General features: G+C 45.6%; 1 protein-coding gene across 2 annotated transcripts in view; it reads right to left on the bottom strand.

Moving 5' to 3' along the window:
- The window catches only part of nectin3b (nectin cell adhesion molecule 3b), a 77534-nt gene that overhangs the window by 19157 nt on the left and 34882 nt on the right, over positions 1-23495 (bottom strand). For both annotated transcript variants that reach the window (XM_023968987.2, XM_023968986.2), the window contains exons 2-3: positions 3267-3614; positions 1488-1787 (exon numbers count right to left, since the gene is read on the bottom strand). In XM_023968987.2, the coding sequence (XP_023824755.1) occupies positions 1488-1787; positions 3267-3614 (648 nt within the window). The remainder of the gene's footprint in view (positions 1-1487; positions 1788-3266; positions 3615-23495) is intronic.

The following is a 23495-nucleotide window of genomic DNA, read 5'->3' as shown; positions in this document are numbered from 1 at the left end:
CCACCCCAAACATTTTTTGTGTGGAATTACATGAATCAATCAAATCAAGTCTGATGAAATTCCAGCATCATAGACATGACTTACAGTACCAGTCAAAAGTTGACACACCTACTCATGCAAGGGTTTTTCTTTATTTTTACTATTTTCTACATTGTAGAATAATAATGAAGACATCGAAACTATGAAATAACACATATGGAATCATCTATTAACCAAAAAAGTGTTCAACAAATCAAAATATATTTTATATTTGAGATTCTTCAAAGTAGCCACCCTTTGCCTTGATGACTGCTTAGCTAACTCTTGGCATTCTCTCATCCAGCTTCATGAGGTAGTCACCTGGAATGCATTTCAATTAACAGGTGTGACTTGTTAAAAGTTTATTCGTGGAATTTCTTTCCTTAATGCGTTTGAGCCAATCAGTTGTGTTGTGACGAGGTAGGGGTGTTATACAGAAGATGATATTTATCAAATAGGACCAAGTCCATGTTATGGGAAGAACAGCTCAAATAAGCAAAGAGAAATGACAGTCCATCACTACTTTAAAACGTGAAGGTCAATCAATATGGAAAATGTCAAGAACTTTGAATGTTTCTTCAAGTGCAGTCGCAAAAACCATCAAGCACTATGATGAAACTGGCTCTCATGAGGACTGCCACAGGAAAGGAAGACCCAGAGTTACCTCTGCTGAAGAGGATAAGTTCATTAGTTAACTTCACCTCAGATTGCAGCCCAAATAAATGCTTCACAGATTTCAAGTAACAGACACATCTCAACATCAACTGTTCAGAGGAGACTGCATGAATCAGGCCTTCATGGTCGAATCGCTACAAAGATACCACTACTAAAGGACATCGATAATAAGAAGAGACTTGCTTGGGCCAAGAAACATGAGCAATGGACAGACATTAGGTCCAAATTTGCGATTTTTGGTTCCAACCGCTGTGTCTTTGTGAGACGCAGAGTAGGTGAACGGATGATCTCTGCATGTGTGGTTCCCACCGTGAAGCATGGAGGAGGAGGTGTGATGGTGTGGGGCTGCTTTGCTGGTGACACTGTCAGTGATATATTTAGAATTCAAGGCACACTTAACCAGCATGGCTACCACAGCATTCTGCAGCGATACGCCATCCCATCTGGTTTGCGCTTAGTGGGACTATCATTTGTTTTTCACCAGGACAATGACCCAAAACACACCTTCAGGCTGTGTAAGGGCTATTTGACCAAGGAGAGTGATGGAGTGCTGCATCAGATGACCTGGCCTCTACAAACACAACGTGTTATTTCCTAGTTGAGGTCTTCACTAAAAATAGTAAATATTAAGAAAAACCCTTGAATGAGTAGGTGTGTCCAAACTTTTGACTAGTACTGTATGTGTGAATGATTCTGAACAGAAAAGGCAGTCTCGTGGGTACTCGTGTTGAATCGCACACACACACACACACACACACACACACACACACACAGAGAGAGAAAGAGAGACTCACACTGCACGTTGAGCTGGTAGGGGATCCTGAAGTCTGTGTGCAGGGCAGGATGGCGCACCACACAGGTGAGGGCGTGACCCTGGACGTGGCGGGTGGGCTGCCACAGGTAGCGCACCTGGGTGCTGGTCGTGCCGTTTGCCTCGTCCTGCAGCGACACCTCTGATTGGCCAAACAGGTCCGTCTCCCAGGAGACTTCGGCGGGGGGCCGGGCCCGCTCAGCGATGCAGGTGGCCACCACGGTTTCATTGCCCTCGTCGATCAGAGCCACCGAGCCAGCCGACACATACACCTTGGGCTCCACTGAGAGAGAGAGAGAGAGAGAGAGAGAGAGAGAGAGAAGGGGTGAGGAAATATGGATCGAAAGGGTTGTAGTGTTCAGTCAGTGTTCCAGTATCTTCTAGGGCAGGGGTCCCCAATTACATTCAGCCATGGGCCGATTTTTCCTTGAGCGGTTGGTCGGGGGGCTGGAAAATAGTTAGAAATAATTTTTACATTTTTACAAATTGACCACAAAATCCCAAACAGATACGGTGTAGTATTTGACAAAAACAGAATCATTTCAAACCTTGATTACATTGGGATATGATCACGTTTTAATTTATGCGAGAGAATATTTACAAACTGATTTCCTAAATTAACATCACTTTGAGATGATTTTCTGGTGATTTTACAGTCTTACATCCAAAAATGAAAATTCTAAATATACAAATATATATATTCCGATTTTGTTGTTTTTGCTCAGGGGCCAAATAAAATCACCAGCYGGCCGAATATGGCCCGTGGGCCACCTGCTCTAGGGAAGCAGAGTTCCTGAGTAGGGTCTGGAAGTGGTTCAGTTATTCAAGCTCTTGTTTCCATCACTCTTTCTTTCAACAGCCGCCCTTCTTTCCCCTGTCCTACTACGCAGTAGCAGCTCAGGGACTTCCTGTAACCATTCAAAAACAGCGTGTGTAAGTCATGGCCTTGCCTGGAATAATACATCTATCTAACCCCGACTCTTACTCCCCGGGATCCTTTAAAAGAGGGGCGTCTCAATTGTGCAACAGACAAACAAAACGTATTGCCCACCACATTCCTCTAGCTCCAATTATAGCACCCTGTTCCTGTACACCCCTCCCTCGCTCCCTCGTTCCCATTCCTTCACCCCTCCTCTCACGCAACTGTACCCAACTGTCATACCGTTCTCATTGCAATGCCCCTTCAACCAACCCTTATTCCAACCACTCCTCCTCACTACCTTCCATCCTTTCTCTCCACACTTTGTCTTACCACTCTCCCTCTGGCCCAGTGACGTGAGTAGGATCCTCTCCCCACAATGGCCATGTGTAGTTCATACATTTTTACAAGAGGCTCTTTACTAAGATACAGGATTACGTTTCAGAATATTACAAGCACACCATCAGCCATACAAACACACACTAACAAGAGGTGTGTTGCACAGACACAGACACAGACACTAGAGGTGGGTCATATGGCCAAAAATTCATATTGTGATAAATTGCCTGAATTAATTAGATAATTATTATTAAAAATGATCTTTTAAACTACTAGTTGTAGCCATCAATTGTCCCATTAACAATCACCCATATTAGCAAACTTATTTAATTTCAAACTTCACATTTCTCTAGTATAGGTTACTTATAATGAACAATATCAGCAAAATGCCTGCGATAAGTGATCGGTATAGTCAGTGTCAATAATTTCCGGTTTATCGTCCCAGGTCTAATTGGAACCCACACACACACACACACACCCCAACACAAGCACACACACTCCTACCGAGCACGCTGACAGTGGTGGAGGCCTGTGTGTTGCCCAGGGGGAAGGTGGCCACCTTGCAGGTGTACACTCCAATGTCCTCAAAGCCCACATCCTCCAGTACGATGGTGGCGTCATGGGAGGAGGGCGAGCGGAAGGACAGGCGGCGCACATAGTTTGGGGGGATCGAGATGCCAAACACGGGATTGTACACCGCCACAGTCACCGAGCCTGTGGGGAGCCGGCGCTCCCAGGAACTCTGGGTAAGACTGAGGTTGGCCCCCACCTCCACGCTACAGCCCAACGTCACATTCTTCCCCAATACAGCACTCACCTTCTGGGGAACCAACACCTGACTGCCCCCCACACCTGCAGCACAGAGAGGGAGAGCATGAAAGAGAAAACGATTAGTTTCACCATCAACAATCAGTTTATTTCAATTTTTTCTGAAGAACTACTGTAAGAATCAAAAGAAAAGAATAACCACATTCCCCTGTGGTTAGTCACAAAGTGTAATCAAAAGAGTTGTACTTATCTTGGGCAGTGAAACATAAGCCTGTGTGCAATGTGTATGGCTGTAAATGTATGATGCCCAATGATGACGGCAATAAAGGACTGTGGCAATAGCATACGGACTTCCCCTCGACACACTACACCCTCCATCTGTCTCTCAGTTGGACATCATTTACTCTAATAACATCACATTGTATTGGTCACATACACGTGGTTAGCAGACATTATTGGTCACATACACGTGGTTAGCAGACGTTATTGGTCACATACACYTGGTTAGCAGATGTTATTGGTGACATACACGTGGTTAGCAGATGTTATTGGTGACATACACGTGGTTAGTAGATGTTATTCAAATCAAAGTTTGTCACGTGCGCTGAATACAACAGGTGTAGACCTTACAGTAGTAAGGTGTAGACTCAATCAGGGACATGTTGAAAATGTCAGTGAAGACACCTGCCAGTTGGTCAGCACATGCCCGGAGCACAAGTCCTGGTAATCCGTCTGGCTCCGCAGCCTTGTGTATGTTGACCTGTTTAAAGGTCTTACTCACGTCMGCTACGGAGAGCGTGACCACACAGTTGTCCTGAACAGCTGATGCTCTCATGCATGCCTCAGTGTTGCTTGCCTCAAAGCGAGCATAGAAGTGATTTAGCTCGTCTGGTAGGCTTGTGTCACTGGGCAGCCCGCAGCTGTGCTTCCCTTTGTAGTCTGTAATAGTTTGCAAGCCCTGCCACAWAAGACGAGCGTCGGAGKCGGTGTAGTATGATTCAATCTTAGCCCTGTATTGACGCTTTGCCTGTTTGATGTTTCGTCGCAGGGCATAGCAGGATTTCTTGTAAGCTTCTGGGTTAGAGTCCCGCACCTTGAAAGCGGCAGCTCTACCCTTTAGCTCAGTGCGAATGTTGCCTGTAATCCATGACTTCTGGTTGGGGTATATACGTACAGTAACTGTGGGGACGACGTCCTCAATGCACTTATTGATAAAGCCAGTGACTGATGTGGTGTACTCCTCAATGCCATTGGAAGAATCCCGGAACATGTTCTAGTCTGTGATAGCAAAACAGTCCTGTAGTTTAGCATCTGCTTCATCTGACCACTTTTTTATTGGTCACATAAACGACGTGTTTAGCAGATGTTATTGCGGGTGTAGCGAAATMCTTGTGTTTCTGGCTCTGACAGAACAGCAATATCTAACAATTTCACAACATATCCCCAATACACACAAATCTAAGTTAAGGAATGGAATTAAGAATATATAAATATATGGACGAGCAATGTCTGAGCGGCATAGACTAAGATACATTTGGATAGAATACAGTATATACATATGAGATGAGTAATGCAAAATATTTAAACATTATTAGTGACTAGTGTTCCATTTATTAAAGTGGCCAGTGATTCAAGTCTATGTACATTTGAAGTCAGAAGTTTACATACACTTAGGTTGGAGTCATTAAAACTCGTTTTTCAACCACTCCACAAATTTCTTGTTAACAAACAGTTTTGGCAAATCTGTTAGGACATCTACTTTGTGCATGACACAAGTCATTTTTCCAACAATTGTTTACAGACAGATTATTTAACTTATAATTCACTGTATCACAATTCCAGTGGGTCAGAAGTTTACAAACACTAAGTTGACTGTGACTTTAAACAGCTTGGAAAATTCCAGAAAATTATGTCATGGCTTTAGAAGCTTCTGATAAATTATGTCAAGTAGCCTGAGTCAATTGGAGGTGTACCTGTGGATGTATTTCAAGGCCTACCTTCAAACTCAGTGCCTCTTTGCTTGACATCATGGGAAAATCAAAAGAAATCACCCAAGACCTCAGAAACAAAATTGTAGACCTCCACAAGTTGTTCATCCTTGGAGCAATTTTCCAAAAGCCTGAAGGTACCATGTTCATCTGTACAAACAATAGTACGCAAGTATAAACACCCGGGACCACGCAGCCGTCATACCACTCAGGAAGGAGACGCGTTCTGTCTCCTAGAGATGAACAACTTTGGTGCGACAAGCACAAATCAATCCAAAGAATCAGTCAAAAGGACCTTGTGAAGATGCCTGGAGGAACAAGTACAAAATATCTATATCCACAGTAAACGAGTCCTATATCGCCATAACCTGAAAGGCCGCTCAGCAAGGAAGAAGCCACTGCTCCAAAACCGCCATAAAAGATCCAGACTACGGTTTGCAACTGCACATGGGGACAAAGATTGTACATTTTGGAGAAATGTCCTCTGGTCTGATGAACAAAAATAGAACTATTTGGTCATAATGACCATCGTTATGTTTGGAGGAAAAAAGGGGGAGGCTTGCAAGCCGAAGAACCATCCCCAACCGTGAAGCACGGGGGTGGCAGCATCATGTTGTGGGGGTGCTTTGCTGCAGGAGGAACTGGTACACTTCACAAAATAGATGGCATCATGAGGAGGAAAATTATGTGGATATATTGAAGCAACATCTCAAGACATCAGTCAGGAAGTTAAAGATTGGTCGCAAATGGGTCTTCCAAATGGACAATGACCCCATGCATACTTCCAAAGTTGTGGCAAAATGGCTTAAGGACAACAAATTCAAGGTATTGGAGTGGCCATCACAAAGCCCTGACCTCAATCATATAGAACATTTGTGGGCAGAACTGAAAAAGTGTGTGCAAGGAGGCCTACAAACCTGACTCAGTTACACCAGCTCTGTCAGGAGGAATGGACAAAAATTCACCCAACTTATTGTGGGAAGCATGTGGAAGGCTACCCAAAACGTTTGACCCAAGTTAAACAATTTAAAGGCAATGCTACAAAATACAATTTGAGTGTTTGTAAACTTCTGACCCACTGGGAATGTGATGAAAGAAATAAAAAAGCTGAAATAAATCACTCTACTATTATTCTGACATTTCACATTCTTAAAATAAAGTGGTGATCGTAACTGACATAAGACAGGGAATCTTTACTTGGATTAAATATCAGGAATTGTGAAAAACTGAGTTGAAATGTATTTGGCTAAGACGTATGTAAACTTCCGACTTCAACTGTATATAGGGCAGCAGCCTCTAATGTGCTAGTTATGGCTATTTACAGTCTGATGGCTTGGAGATAGAAGCTGTTTTTCAGTCTCTCGGTCCCAGCTTTGAAGCACCTGTCTGACCTCGCCTTCTGGATGATAGCGGTGTGAACAGGCAGTGGCTCAGGTGGTTGTTGTCTTTGATTATATTTTTGGCATTCCTGTGACATCGGGTAATGTAAGTGTCCTGGAGTGCAGGTTTAGTTTATCCCCAATGATGCGTTGGGCAGACCGCACCACCCTCTGGAGAGCCCTACGGTTGGGGCGGTGCAGTTGCCATACTAGGCGGTGATACAGCCCGAGAGGACGCTCTCAATTGTGCATTTGTTAACGTTTGTGAGGGTTTTATGTGCCTACCCAAATTTCTTCAGCCWCCTGAGGTTGAATAAGCGCTGTTGCACCTCTTCACCACACCGTCTGTGTGGGTGGACCATTTCAGTTTGTCAGTGATGTGTACACCGAGGAACTTGAAGCTTTCCACCTTCTCCACTGCGGTCCCGTCGATGTGGATGGGGGGTGCTCCCTCTGCTGTTTCCTGAAGTCCACGATCATCTCCTTTGATTTGTTGACGGAGTGAGAGGTTATTTTCCTGGTTACTCCCAGAGCCCTCACTTCCTCCCCATAGGCTGTCTCGTCATTGTTGGTAATCAAGCATGCTACTGTTGGGTTGTCTGAAATCTTGATGATTGAGTTGGAGGCGTGCGTGGCCACGCAGCCATGGGTTAACAGGGAGTACAGGAGGGGGCTAAGCACGCACCCTTGTGGGGCCCTAGTGTTAAGGATCAGCGGAGTGGAGGTGATGTTTCCTACTTTCACCACCTGGGGGCGGCCCATCAGGAAGTCCAGGACCCAGTTGCACAGGGCAGACCCAGGGCGTCGAGCATAAAGATGAGCTTGGACGGTACTATGGTGTTGAATGCTGAGCTAGTGTCAATGAACAGCATTTTTACATAGGTATTCCTCTTGTCCAGATGYGATAGGGCTGTGTGTAGTGTGATTGCATCGTCTGTGGATCTATTGGGGCGGTAAGRAAATTGATGGGTCTAGGGTAACAGGTAAGGTAGATCCTTGACTAGTCTCTCAAAGCACTTCATGATGACAGAAGTGAGTGCTACGGGGCGATAATTTAGMTCAGTTACCTTTGCCTTCTTGGGTACAGGAAAAATGGTGGCCATCTTGAAGCATGTGGTGACAAGAGACTGGGATAGGGAGATATTGAATATGTCTGTAAACACACSAGCCAGCTGGTCTGTGCATGCTGAGGATGCGGCTAGGGATGCCGTCTGGGTCGGCAGCCATGCGAGGGTTAACACTTAAATGTCTTAGGCACTTCGGCCACGGAGAAGTAAAGCCCACAGTCCTTGATAGCGGGCTGCATCGGTGGCACTGTGTTATCCTCAAAGCGGCCGAAGAAGGTGTTGAGCTTGTCCAGAAGCAAGACGTCGGTGTCTGCGACGTGGCTTGTTTTCCTTTTGTAGTCCGTGATTGRCTGTAGACCCTGCCACATACGTCTCATATCAGAGCCGTTGAATTGCGACTCCACTTTGTCTCTATATTGACGTTTTGCCTGTTTGATTGCCTTGGTGAGGGAATAACTACACTTTGTATTCTGCCATATTCCCAGTCACCTTGACATGGTTAAATGTGGTGGTTCACGCTTTCAGCGTGAATGCTGCCATCTATCCACGGTTTCTGGTTAGAATAGATTTTAATAGTCATAGTGGGTACACCGTATCAGTATATTTCGTATACGTTATTGTCAGAGGCTACCTGGAACATATGTCTGTGTGATCAAAACAATCTTGAATGTGGATTCCGATTGGTCAGACCAGTATTGCATAGTCCTTAGCACAGGTATTTCCTGTTTGAGTTTCTGCCTATAGGAAGGGAGGAGCAAAATGGAGTCGTGGTCAGATTTTCCAAAAGGAGGGTGGGGGAGGGCCTTGTATGCATCCCAGAAGTTGGAGCAGTGGTCGAGTGTTTTAGCAGCGCGAGTASTACAGTCAATGTGTTGATAGAACTTCTGCAGCCTTTTTWTCAAATTTGCTTTGTTAAAATCCCCAGCTACAATAAATACGGCCTCGGGATATGTGGTTTCCAGTTTGCATAAAGTCCAGTGAAATTATTTGAGGGCCGTGGTGGTATCGGCTTGAGGGGGGATATACATGGCTGTGACTATAACCGAAGATAATTCTCTTGGGCGATAATATGGTCGCATTTGATTATGAGGTATTCTAGGTTGGGTGAACAAAAGGACTTGAGTTCCTGTACGTTATCACAATCACACCATGAGTCGTTAATCATGAAACATACACCCCGCCCTTCTTCCCAGAGAGATATTATTCCTGTCTGCGCGATGAACTGAGAACCCAACTGGCTGGACAGACTCAGAAAGTAGATCCCGAGAGAGCCATGTTTCCGTGAAACAGAGTATGTTACAATCCCTGATGTCTCTCTGGAAAGAAATCCTCGCCCTAAGCTCGTCAACTTTATTATCRAGAGACTGAACATTAGAGAYTAATATACTCGGAAGTGGTGGGTGGTATGCACACCTAAGTCGGACAGGAAGACCACTGAGTACCTACCTCTCCTCCGCCGGCGTGGTTTAGGGTCAGCCTCTGGAATCAGTTAAATTGCCCTGGGGGGTGTGAACAAAGGATCCTATTCTGGAAAGTCGTGTTCCTGGTTGTAATACTGGTAGTGCTTGTGAGTTACCGCTGCTCTGATACCCAATAGTTCTTCCCGGCTGTATGTAATAACAAAAACATTTCTGGGCTAATAATGTAAGAAATGATACATTTAAAAAAATACTGCAGAGTTTCCTAAGAGCTAGAAGCACGGCAGCCATCTCTGTTGGTGCCATTTTCACACAAAAACACATGCAGAGCCTATGTACGTGTAGAAGTATGCTAATAGGTAAGGAGGACATGTGAGGACAACCTGCTAGTATTACAACAGCTGCGGTGTCTCTGACAAACACGAGTGCACAACACACACAGCCATGCACACACCTAGCTAGTAAAGATGTGTTGATTTACCGATACGCATCGGTCCCCGATTGAAATGTTTAAGACATGATTCAAATATTTAAGATATGACTGCGTCGGTCCGCAGACCCTAAACCGATCCAAATCTAACATGCAGGGTCCAAAAATGTATTAAAATGTTACAAATCGCCAATTGATCCGTCCTCTCCACGCAATATCAGTAGCCTAGTCAAACTGTACGTTGTGCCCAGCTTCGCACACGCTAACTAACGCGAGGTAGGCAGCATGTTCCTGATCTTGTACATCTGCGCGGCACATTCAGCATTCAAATGCTAAAATGGCTTGCGTGATATTAAGCTTTATTAGTTGAGTGACCACCTATGTACTTTGCTAGGTAGATTATTGTTTTCTATGCAAAGTAGAAAATTGTGTTTTGCCAGAATAAAAGTAAGCTCCTGGAGACACACCTAATCTAGCTATAGGCTATCTGCTGAACGGGGCTTAGATTGTCCAGGTTCACCATCAGGAATAGTTTTCGTAGTTTTGCTTTAAACAATCAGTGTATATGGTCAATTTTAGATATTAAATTATTAATTAAATTAATTAATTTTACCCTGTATAATGCTGAATCACGTTTCCGAGGAAATCCAAATATTCATTGGCTGTCACAGCTAATTTGTAAACGATAAATATTGATGCATTACTAGCTCAAACACTTAATCTGCCAGCTCAGACAGAGCCTGCTCAGACAGAGCCTGCTCAGACAGAGCCTGCTCAGACAGAGCCTGCTCAGACAGAGCCTGCTCAGACAGAGCCTGCTCCAGAGAGGCCCTGCTCATGAGCTCCATCAGCAGATGATTTTAATTTAGAATGGAAAATGAATGTGTTCATGCAACCGAAACGTTTCCACTAAATCCGGTATGTATCCAGCCCATGTATATAGATACATATCGAATCGTCTTGAAAGGGAAAGATGCACATACCTACTTGCTAGTCATATAGCCTAACCATGGACGCTATTTTGTATTTTATTAGGATCCATTAGCTTTTGCGAAAGCACAGCTACTCTTCCTGGGGTCCACACAAAACACGACATAATACAGAACATTAATAGACAAGAACAGAAATACATAAAACATATATACACTGCTCAAAAAAATAAAGGGTACACTTAAACAACACAATGTAACTCCAAGTCAATCACACTTCTGTGAATCAAACTGTCCACTTAGGAAGCAACACTGATTGACAATAAATTTCACATGCTGTTGTGCAAATGGAATAGACAAAAGGTGGGAATTATAGGCAATTAGTAAGCAACCCCAATAAGGAATGGTTCTGCAGGTGGTGCCCACAGACCACTTCTCAGTTCCTATGCTTCCTGGCTGATGTTTTGGTCACTTTTGATGCTGGCGGTGCTTTCACTCTAGTGGTAGCATGAGACGGAGTCTACAACCCACCACAAGTGGCTCAGGTAGTGCAGTTCATCCAGAATGGCACATCAATGCGAGCTGTGGCAAAAAGGTTTGCTGTGTCTGTCAGCGTAGTGTCCAGAGCATGGAGGCGCTACCAGGAGACAGGCCAGTAAATCAGGAGACGTGGAGGAGGCCGTAGAGGGCAACAACCCAGCAGCAGGACCGCTACCTCGCCTTTGTGCAAGGAGGAGCACTACCAGAGCCCTGCAAAATGACCTCCAGCAGGCCACAAATGTGCATGTGTCTGCTCAAACGGTCAGAAACAGACTCCATGAGGGTGGTATGAGGGCCGACGTCCACAGGTGGGGGTTGTGCTTACAGCCCAACACCGTGCAGGACGTTTGGCATTTGCCAGAAAACACCAAGATGTGGCAAATTCGCCACTGGCGCCCTGTGCTCTTCACAGATAAAAGCAGGTTCACACTGAGCACATGTGACAGACGTGACAGAGTCTGGAGACGCCGTGGAGAACGTTCTGCTGCTGCAACATCCTCCAGCATGACCGGTTTGGCGGTGGGTCAGTCATGGTGTGGGGTGGCATTTCTTTGTGGGGCCGCACAGCCCTCCATGTGCTCGCCAAAGGTAGCCTGACTGCCATTAGGTACCGAGATGAGATCCTCAGACCCCTTGTGAGACCATATGCTGACACATGCACATTTGTGGCCTGCTGGAGGTCATTTTGCAGGGCTCTGGCAGTGCTCCTCCTCCACAAAGGCGGAGGTAGCGGTCCTGCTGCTGGGTTGTTGCCTCCTACGGCCTCCTCCACGTCTCCTGATGTACTGGCCTGTCTCCTGGTAGCGCCTCCATGCTCTGGACACTACGCTGACAGACACAGCAAACCTTCTTGCAACAGCTCGCATTGATGTGCCATCCTGGATGAGCTGCCCTACCTGAGCCACTTGTGTGGGTTGTAGACTCCGTCTCATGCTATCACTAGAGTGAAAGCACCGCAGCAGTCAAAAGTGACCAAAACATCAGCCAGGAAGCATAGGAACTGAGAAGTGGTCTGTGGTCACCACCTCAGAACCACTCCTTTATTGGGGGTGTCTTGCTAATTGCCTATAATTTCCACCTTTTGTCTATTCCATTTGCACAACAGCATGTGAAATTTATTGTCAATCAGTGTTGCTTCCTAAGTGGACAGTTTGATTTCACAGAAGTGTGATTGACTTGGAGTTACATTGTGTTGTTTAAGTGTTCCCTTTATTTTTTTGAGCAGTGTATATATATATATATATATATATATATATATATATATATATATATATATATATATATATACACATCAGTGACATATAGTACGTGTTCATGGATGACCTCAACTATACTTAACAAAAATAAACGCACTAAAAAACAAACAAAAAATTGTCCATGTTTCAAGAGCTGAAATAAATGATCCCAGAAATGTTCCATACGCACAAAAAGCTATTTTCTCAAATTTGGCACACAAATTTGTCTACATCCCTGTTAGTGAGCATTTCTACTTTGCCAAGATAATCCATCCACCTGACAGGTGTGGCATATCAAGAAGCTGATTAAACCGCATGATCATTACACAGGTACCCCTTGTGCTGGGGACTCTAAAATGTGCAGTTTTGTCAAACAACACAATGCCACAGATATCTCAAATTGAGGGAGCGTGCAATTGGCAGGATGACTGCAGGAATTTCCACCAGAGCTGTTGCCAGAGATCTGAATGTTCATTTCCTACCATAAACCATTTAGAAAATTTGACAGTATGTCCAACTGGCCTCAACTGCAAACCATGTGTACCCACGCCAGCCCAGGACCTCCACATCCAGACTCTTAACCTGCAGGATAGTCTGAGACCAGCCACCAGGACATCTGATGAAACTGACGAGTATTTTAGTCTGTAATAAAGCCCTTTTGTGGGGAAAAACTCCTCCTGATTGGCTGGGCCTGGCTCCCCAGTGGGTGGGCCTACACCCTCCAGGCTATACCCATGGCTGCACCCTGCCCAGTCATGTGAAATCCATAGATTAGGGCCTAATGAATTTATTTAATTGACTGATTTCCTTATATGAACTGTAACTCTTTGTATTAAATTGCTGCATGTTGCGTTTATATTTTTGTTCAGTATAGATATCTTCATTTCATGTGTGTGTCATCTGAAGATGATCATAGTCTTTCAATAAACATTAATCGTGTGTGTGTGTGTGTGTGTGTGTGTTTGTGTGTGTGGTGTGTGTGTGGTGCGGAGAGCCGAGACAGTAAAAAAAAAAAAAAAATGTATTTAGTTGAAAGAGCATTGACGTCAGCTCCCGCTAAGACATTCCAAACAAACAACAGCTTAGTCAGTGCCATCAACCTAAGCATTCACAGACATCTGTGTTGACCTGATCATGAATCCACAGCAACCGGCATTTGGTTTTCCATCATAATAATACACAGGCCAGTGTTTGCATATGTTCCCGAAGATCAGTGCATTCTGGTGCAATAGTTGCCTGCCCTACTTCTGACCTGAATCCAGGAATTAAAAGCAGCCCTTTGTGAAACTGCTCGCTCTCTCCCGGGTACAATCAGAACTACCCCTAAAGCCATGTCATCCCCTCCAGTCATTTACATGTCCTGTCACAACACACAGCATTAAGATCAGCAGCGGTCCACAGACACAGACAAAGAGAGGGGAGAGGCGGGAGAGGGATAAAGAGATGGGAGACCGAGACAGAAACGGGGGGAAGAGAAAGCAGAGATATGGCAATATGATGTAAGTGCCAGAGGAGAGGCATAAACAGGAGAATACAGAGGGAGAGGCAAACAGAGAATACAGAGGGAAGGCAACAGGAAAGAATACAGAGGGAGAGGAAACAAATGTATCACTAAGAGATTCTGGCGAAGAGGAAAAAAGTGGAAGGAATGAGTCCCAGATAGAATACATGCGAAACATCATAATCACAATCATGCTGCAAGCCGCCAGCCCCCTCAACGACATCACTAATTGTAACAAGCTGCCAGTGGGAAGACGTCATTGTATAGCATTGCTTGGCAACTGACTCCAAACATTCTGCCTGTTTTTGTTGTGCCAACAACAATCCAGCCTATCTCCCAGCCCCCCCCCCCAACGGAAAACAGACGGTTTCCGTTAGTGTCCCCCTAACAACACCCCAACCTCTGAACCTGGGGAGACCTGAGCACAGAGATAAGAGAGGGGGAGGGGAGGAAAATCAACAGGAGGATGGCCATTCATTAAAGGACAGGATTTAATCAAAGAACGCAACAATTCTCTGAACATTCTCTGAACATCCAGGGCCATGTCGTGCCCTGGAGATTAACGGTTGAGTTGTGGCATTTTATAGGGGTGGGATAAGACAGAGAGGATGGGAAACAGTCAGAAACTCTGTAATCCTTCCCCGAATTCTCAGATTTTTTACTAGCTTGCAGCGCAACGACTAGAGGTCTGTAAATTTTCCAAATGACTGTCCTGCCACGCATTGACCACAGTTGACTTTGCAAGGCTCTTAGGTCTACAAGGAGGAAACACAGTATTGTGTTTACTGTTGGACATCTGTTGACTCTTGCTAGACATGTCAAAGATCACTGGCAGCTGTGTCACTTCCTGGTGGCTCATTTAGTTAGATAGTTACACACAGTGACCGTATTCTCAGCCAGGAATTCCACAATAGAACAATTTACATTGCAACCCAGCAGAGGTCGAGCTTCATCCACAGAGGAGGACCTACAGGACGTGGGTTCTGATGAGGGGAACTGTAGAACTGAACCATCCTGTTGTCCAGGAGAGGAGTGACTGTATCGGTGCTCACTACTGAAACTGGAACTTTAAGATGGAGATTTATATAATGGGAGTCAGGTGGCTATATTGCAATAGATTGTTATATATCCTATTAATAACCAGACCACTAGAGATCAGAGCTTTCATCTTCTCTGTTGTTATTTTTAGGCTTCCCTCAAAAGCAGAGACGGAAAGAGAGCCTCTTTCACCATGATCTTCAATGTAATCACCTAACCGTCAGGAGAAAGAGGAAAGGCCAACCAATGCTTTCCTCCTCAACYCTCCTGTGATGACATGATCTGCCTTAATAAACGGGTGTGAAAACTGCACTTTCAGAGAAACAAATGAAATGTCATTTTCTACTGTATCAAAATGAATCAGCCATGAAGAGAAGCACACACATACTCATCACAGAGAAGAAGCACTACTGTAGCCTCTGTCACACGCACACACAGTCCTGGCAGCAAGGACAGATCGTTCCCAGAGGAGACTCAAGTGTTCATTCTCCCTCCATCAGCACTACCTTCACATGCACCACTCACGTGGCAGCAGGTGTGTGTGTGTGTTACTATACCTCTGTGTGCTAGTGATAGGAAGGAACTATTGTTTGTGTTAGTGGCTTTGATAGTGTATTTGGGTATACATGTGTCATGAACACATTATATTAATGACATCAACTCATTGGGAGGTGTCCCTCTAGGTTGTGATGTGTTAGAACTAGATAGTTACTACAACAATGCCTGCGTGAAATCCGACTCCGTCATCACTGGAGGAGGTCTCAGAGAACACAAGCCAGGCGTCTAATCAGGATTGTACAATATTTGCACATTTGTATTTWAAAAAAGATTATTCAAGCTCTGTCAAGTCGGTTGTTGATTATTGCTTGACAGCCATTTTCAAGTTTTGCCATTGATTTTCAAGTCGATTTAAGTCAAAACTGTAAGTAGGCCACTCGGGAACATTCAATGTCGTCTTGGTAAGCAACTCCAGTGTATATTTGGCCTTGTGTTTTAGGTTATTGTCCTGCTGAAAGGTGAATTTGTCTCACAGTGTCTGTTAGAAAGCAGACCAGGTTTTCCTCTAGGATTTTGCCTGTACTTAGGTATATTCTGTTAATTTTTATCCTAAAAAACTCCTTAGTCCTTGCCAATGACAAGCATACCCATAACATGATGCAACCACCACCATGCTAGAAAATACGAAGAGTGGTACTCTGTGATGTGTTGGATTTGCCCCCAAACATAACACTTTGTATCTTTGACAGTTAATTTCTTTGCCACATTTTTTGCAGTTTTACTTTAGTGCCTTATTGCTAAAATGAATATTTTCTTTCTGTACAGACTTCCTTATTTTCACTCTGTGATTTAGGATAGTATTGTGAAGTAAGTACAATGTTGATACATCCTCCCATCAAAGCCATTAAACTCTGTTTTAAAGTCACCATTGGCCTCATGGTGAAATCCCTGAGGGGTTTCCTTCCTCTCTGGCAAKGGAGTTAGGAAGGACACCTGTATCTTTGTAGTGACTGGAGGTATTGATACACCATCCCAAAGTGTAATTAATAACTTCACCATACTCAAAGCGATATGCAATGTCTGTTTTTTTATTTATCTCCCAATAGGTGCCCTTCTTTGTGAGTCAATGAAAAACCTCCCTGGTCTTTGTGGTTGAATCTGTGTTTGTAATTCACTGARTGACTGAGGTAAATCTGTAAGGTCCTTACAGATCATTTTATGTGTGGGGTACAGAGAAGATGTAGTCATTCATAAATCATGTTATACACTATCATTGCACACACAAGTGAGTCCATGCAACTTACTATGTAACTTGTTAGACCGTTTTTGAAATAATAATACATTTCTGCAGGCCCACGGAAATTGACTCGAGGGTTAAGCACATTTTTACTCCTGAACTTATTTAGGCTTTCCATAACACAGGGGTTGAATACTTATTGACTCAAGACATTTCAGCATTTCATTTTCAATTAATTCCACTGACATTATGGGGTATTGTGTGTAGGCCAATGACACAACATCCATTTTAAATTCAGGCTGTAACACAAAATGTGGGAAAAGTCAAGGGGTGTGAATACTTTCTGAAGGCACTGTGAGAATACTATAATATCCAAGTGTATTGATGGACATACTAAGGACAGATCAATGAGTACCAATATAAAAATGGCTGTTATTAAGTTTGATCATTTAACTCAACTCCCTCCCTATGGTGGGGAAATTGGGCGAGTGAGCAGTGACTCTCTGTGTGGTGGGTGATGCACGTGGTGACATGGTTGGAGAGCCACTTCAGCGAGCACAGACAGCAGGTGTTCTAGTCAGAGAGAACAGACTAGGGCTTTAACACGGACTTCATCTGTCAAACACTGAACACACACAGTTACATGAGCGCTGAACACAGGGACAGAAGGTTTAGTCATTACATGTGTGTGTTTGCTTTTACACACAAGGTCACAGGTTAGATCATTACTGTGTGCACAGTAGCAGCTCTAGAGGCATCAGGTTCCCCCCCCCCCCATATGCCCCAGCTCCAGAGAGCCTGAACTCTCCAGAGGTGGTTAACTCTGTCTGGAGGAGGAGGAGGACTCATCCCCTACAGGCCTCCTGTACCAGACAGGGGAGTATGTCTCTGCTGGGTGATGGAGGAACCAGGCCTCCTGTACCAGACAGAGGAGTATGTCTCTGCTGGGTGATGGAGGAACCAGGCCTCCTGTACCAGACAGGGAGTATGTCCTCTGCTGGGTGAGGAGGAACCAGGCCTCCTGTACCAGACAGGGGAGTATGTCTCTGCTGGGTGATGGAGGAACCAGGCCTCTGTACCAGACAGGGGAGTATGTCTCTGCTGGGTGATGGAGGAACCAGGCTCCTGTACAGACAGGGGAGTATGTCTCTGCTGGGTGATGGAGAACCAGGCCTCCTGTACCAGACAGAGGAGTATGTCTCTGCTGGGTGATGGAGGAACCAGGCTCCTGTACCAGACAGGGGAGTATGTCTCTGCTGGGTGATGGAGGAACCAGGCTCCTGTACCAGACAGGGGAGTAATGTCTCTGCTGGGTGATGGAGGAACAGGCCTCCTGTACAGACAGGGGAGTATGTCTCTGCTGGGTGATGGAGGAACCAGGCCCTCCTGTACCAGACAGGGGAGTATGTCTCTGCTGGGTGATGGAGGAACAGGCTCCTGTACAGACAGGGGAGTATATGTCTCTGCTGGGTGATGGAGGAACCAGGCCTCCTGTACCAGACAGGGGAGTATGTCTCTGCTGGGTGATGGAGGAACCAGGCCTGCTAATGCCGAGGTTATGCCATGGCCATGATAACGCAGGGCTCATACTGTGGAAGCTAGTGCTTTGCTAATGGTGTCATAATGCCTTACTAATGCTGTAATAATGTTGTGGTAACACTGGCAAAACCATTCCAGAATGTTTATATAAAGGTTGGTCAATACGGGGGGAGAGCGGCTTGGGGGGAGTGACTCATGGAGTTCGATCATCTTAATAAACTACAGACAGAAGAGCGGCCTAATCCTTTACAAAGAGTAGGTCTCTCTCTCTCTTTCAACTCCATCCATCCATCCTTCACATAAGCATACAGCCATGGCATTCACAGACCCTTATTCTGAGATGAATGAAAGAAATGTGAAACCTAAATGGACCATCACATTGAAGAGCATCACTCTCCCATATCATTCAGCATCGTGAGAGCGAAAACAAGGGTCCTAAACCAAGGAGGAAGGGTCCATGTGGATAGAGCATCAGAAGGATAGCTACAGACAGGCACCATCAGTGGCTTGGAGCCTATGACTGTGGGTTGAAGCACTAGAACAGGCAGGAGAGCAGTCATGGATAGTGTACAGGCCCATGCTAATGAGGTAGGGAACACATCCTGTGTGTGTGTGTGAAACGGTGAAAAATTCACACAGTCATCTCACTGAGGGAATGCCAGGAACGCACCAAGCTAACATGGCCTGCATGCCTAAAAACATATTCGACAATGGACTCCAAGGACACAAAACTGTCTAGCATATCTGGCCAGCCAGACTGTGGAGGGAAAATCCCCTTCAAAAGACCATTCCCAATTCCCATAAACTCTCTCTGACAGACACAAACACTGAACTTATGTGAACAAATCTGGTGCAAATGAGTCAGATAAGAGACATATGATTGCTTAGTAATATGAGTTTAAAGAGTGAGAAAGCAGAGGGAAGCTGAGGCACTGCCTATCCGTAGAGGAAGAAAACAGAGCACCTCCTAGATTGATGATGACTCAATCTCAGGCAAAGGGCTCCACTAATGTAGGCTTTTTCACATATTTCTGCATCTCATTCTTGCATCAAACAGCAGCAGAGGGTGTATAATGCCCAGGCGTTTTGTGTGTGTGTGTGTGTGTGTAGGCACTCAAACAGACCACACATTACTCAATGACTCACCTATTTCAGACAAACTTTGTTTGCATGCCAGCCAAAGATGCTCTACATGTTCATTTAATCGACTAGTAGTAGAAGAACTACAGATATGTGGCTGCTAGCTGCTGTACACAGATTCCCCTTCTGAGAAATCTCTAGGGAGAGAGAGAGAGAGAGAGAGAGTTGGGAAAAMAACGTAAGGGAATAAAAACAAGGACAGCAACAGCTAGGCAAGAGGGAATGATGTCTGCTAAAGTTTTGTAAGTGTTAAGGTAATTTGGCTGCATTTACACAGGCAGCCCAATTCTGATATTTTTTCCACTAATTGGTCTTTTGACCAATCATATCAGATCTTTCACATCACATCTTTTTCATAGCAATTACAGAGATCAAAAAATAAAAATAAATCTGAATTTGTCTGTAAATGCAGCCTATGAGCCTCAGGCCTCGAGACTGGTTGATTGGTGGATTTGGGGATGAATGAGCTGGTCTGATTGGCTATGGTTTGAGCTAGTTTAAATAGAGGTTGCCTGTCGCCAGGAGTGCCACAGTAATTACGTGTGTGTGTGTGTGTGTGTGTGTGTGTGTGTGTGTAAGAAAGAGAGACCCGAAGAGGGAGAGAGAGTGAATCCTATTCCAAAGCTAAATGTAGTTATGAGGGATGTGGCACAACACCAGGCAGCATTCTGTGGATCACTGAGAGGTTTCTCCTTCCACAACCCTCCCTCTCTCTGACTCCTTTACTTTACAGCAAACCCCAACTAAAACAAGCTTTGTTGGCAATGCCACAAAGTACCAAGACAAGAGTGATTAGGAAAATAACTTGAAATAGTAATAACAGCCTTAACGGTAGCTTCTGCACATTTCGGTTCTGTGAAAACTAGGCTAGTTTTGAACTGTGGTTACTCCTGAGACATACTACCCACTAAAAATGTTTCCTCCTAAGTGTCAGTTAAGTCTCTAAACAAAGTGATTGTTTGCAGAGTTGTTATAAAGTATTGTTTCCTATGGTTGTTGTGAGTCGTATTTACAGCCTTCCTCCTCTGGTAACCAATAGGCCTTGTGTTTAACTGTGTAACTCATAGAACCTACCCCATGATCTGCAATAACCCCTCAATGTAGGCTAAGGTGCTCACACTCAATCACAAAGCCTGGAATGCCCTTACTCAGCCACCTCAAAGTAGAGGTTTCAAATCCTCAAGTAAATTACAGTAGGGTCGGGAAAATAGCATACAGCAGGTTTTTAAAAAGGACCAAAGAGTTTGGTTTGCTTAGTGTTTTCATTTTTGTCATAGGAAATATATCACAATACTGGTATCGTCCCAGCCCTAAAAGACAAGACTAACTCTACGGAACAATTTCAATGATTTTACAGAGTTACTGTTCATATAAAGGAAATCAGTCAATTGACATAAATTCATTAGGCCCTAATCTATGGATTTCACATGACTGGGCAGGGACGCAGCCATGGGTGGGCCTGGGCGGGCATAGATCCACCCACTTCGGAACCAGGCCCACCCACTTGGGGGCCAGGCCCAGTCAATCAGAATTAGTTTTTCCCCACAAAAGGCCTTTATTACAGACAGCAACACTACTCAGTTTCATCAGCTGTCCAGGTGGCAGGTCTCAGACGATCCTCCAGGTGAAGAAGCCAGATGTGGAGGTCCTGGGCTGGCGTGGTTACACATGGTCTGCGGTTTAATCAGCTTGTTGATATGCCACACCTGTCAGGTGGATTTCTTGGCGAAGGAGAAATGCTCACTAACAGGGATTTAAACAACTTTGAGAGAAATAAGCTTTTTGTGCGTATGGAACATTTTGGGGATCTTATATTTCAATTCATGAAACCAACACTTTACATGTTGCGTTTTTATTTTTGTTCAGTYTAACTTGAGACAGACTACCTTTTTATATCTCAGGTCAGGCATACGTGGTAAAACACACAAACATGCTGTGTACACAGATAAACATTATGCTGGTCCTCCGGTGCCAACAAGAGCTCATTAAAGCCTTCCAGGACCATGGGCTGACGCAAAGACAGGGTGAGGGCTGACAGTGAACCCCACAGACCCACCGCACAGTGGCCTGGTGGTCAGTCCCCATCAGAACCACAGTGGGATGGAACAACCTCCACTAGCACTGGACAGGATGACATCACAGAGGAGCCTCATGCAATACCCATCTGAGTCCCCCAACAGGAAACAACATCCGAGCAGTGAGAGATTACACTGGGCCATAATGGCATTAAAACAATCTGTGAAAGGGTAACAAAAGTTACCAAGTGCAGTGTATTCATAATTGATGGGCTGCTGTTATGGAACAGTGTGTTCACAACTCTGCACATGCTCAACTACACACAGCAGCATCCTGTCCTTAGCCTGTCAGCATTACTCTACTCATCTGACATGTCTTCTAGTGCACTGACAAATAGGTTGGATTATAAGAATAAAAAGTGCTCATACTGCAGGTATTCTCTGAGTGAAGAGGAAACACATTGTGTGCTTTTGGAGCTGTGTATGAAGCAGCGTCAACCCATACAGACGCCTATACAGTAGACTGGGGGGGGGGCGGCTGAAGAAGCAGCGTCAACCCATACAGTAGACTGGGGGGGATCTGAAGAAGCAGCGTCCACCATATCAGTAGACTGGGGGGGGATCTGAAGAAGCAGCGTCAACCCATACAGTAGACTGGGGGGGATCTGAAGAAGCAGCGTCAACCCATACAGTAGACTGGGGGGGATCTGAAGAAGCAGCGTCAACCAACAGTAGATGGGGGGGTCTGAAGAAGCAGCGTCAACCCATACAGTAGACTGGGGGGGGGGGTCTGAAGAAGCAGCTCAACCCATACAGTAGACTGGGGGGATCTGAAGAAGCAGCGTCAACCCATACAGTAGACTGGGGGGGGGGGTCTGAAGAAGCAGCGTCAACCCATACAGTAGACTGGGGGGGGGGGGGTCTGAAGAAGCAGCGTCAACCCATACATAGACTGGGGGGATCTGAGAAGCAGCGTCAACCCATACAGTAGACTGGGGGGATCTGAAGAAGCAGCGTCAACCCTACAGTAGACTGGGGGGGATCTGAAGAAGCAGCGTCAACCCATACAGTAGACTGGGGGGGGGTCTGAAGAAGCAGCGTCAACCCATACAGTAGACTGGGGGGGGGGTCTGAAGAAGCAGTCAACCCCATACAGTAGACTGGGGGGGGGGGGGTCTGAGAAGCAGCGTCAACCCATACAGTAGACTGGGGGGGGTCTGAAGAAGCAGCGTCAACCCATACAGTAGACTGGGGGGGATCTGAAGAAGCAGCGTCAACCCATACAGTAGACTGGGGGGGGGTCTGAAGAAGCAGCATCAACCCATACAGTAGACTGGGGGGATCTGAAGAAGCAGCTCACCCATACAGTAGACTGGGGGGGGGGGGGTCTGAAGAAAGCAGCGTCAACCCATACAGTAGACTGGGGGGGATCTGAAGAGCAGCGTCAACCCATACAGTAGACTGGGGGGGATCTGAAGAAGCAGCGTCAACCCATACAGTAGACTGGGGGGGGGGGGGGGTGGGGGGGGGGGTCTGAAGAAGCAGCTGTCAACCCATACAGTAGACTGGGGGGGGGGGGTTCTGAAGAAGCAGCGTCAACCCATACAGTAGACTGGGGGGGGGGGGGGATCTGAGAGACAGCGTCAACCCATACAGTAGACTGGGGGGGTTTGAGGAAGCAGCGTCAACCCATACAGTAGACTGGGGGGGGGGGGGGGTCTGAAGAAGCAGCGTCAACCCATACAGTAGACTGGGGGGGGGGGGGGGCTGTAAGAAGCAGCGTCAACCCCATACAGTAGACTGGGGGGGATCTGAAGAAGCACGTCAACACCATACAGTAGACTGGGGGGGATCTGAAGAAGCAGCGTCAACCCATACAGTAGACTGGGGGGGGGGGGGTCTGAAGAAGCAGCGTCAACCCATACAGTAGACTGGGGGGGATCTGAAGAAGCAGCGTCAACCCAACCAGTAGACTGGGGGGGATCTGAAGAAGCAGCGTCAACCCATAACA

The sequence above is a fragment of the Salvelinus sp. IW2-2015 genome, linkage group LG23 (genome assembly GCF_002910315.2).
Source record: "Salvelinus sp. IW2-2015 linkage group LG23, ASM291031v2, whole genome shotgun sequence".
In the NCBI taxonomy this organism is placed as follows: domain Eukaryota; kingdom Metazoa; phylum Chordata; class Actinopteri; order Salmoniformes; family Salmonidae; genus Salvelinus; species Salvelinus sp. IW2-2015.
This window is presented reverse-complemented; position numbering and strand designations above follow the sequence as displayed.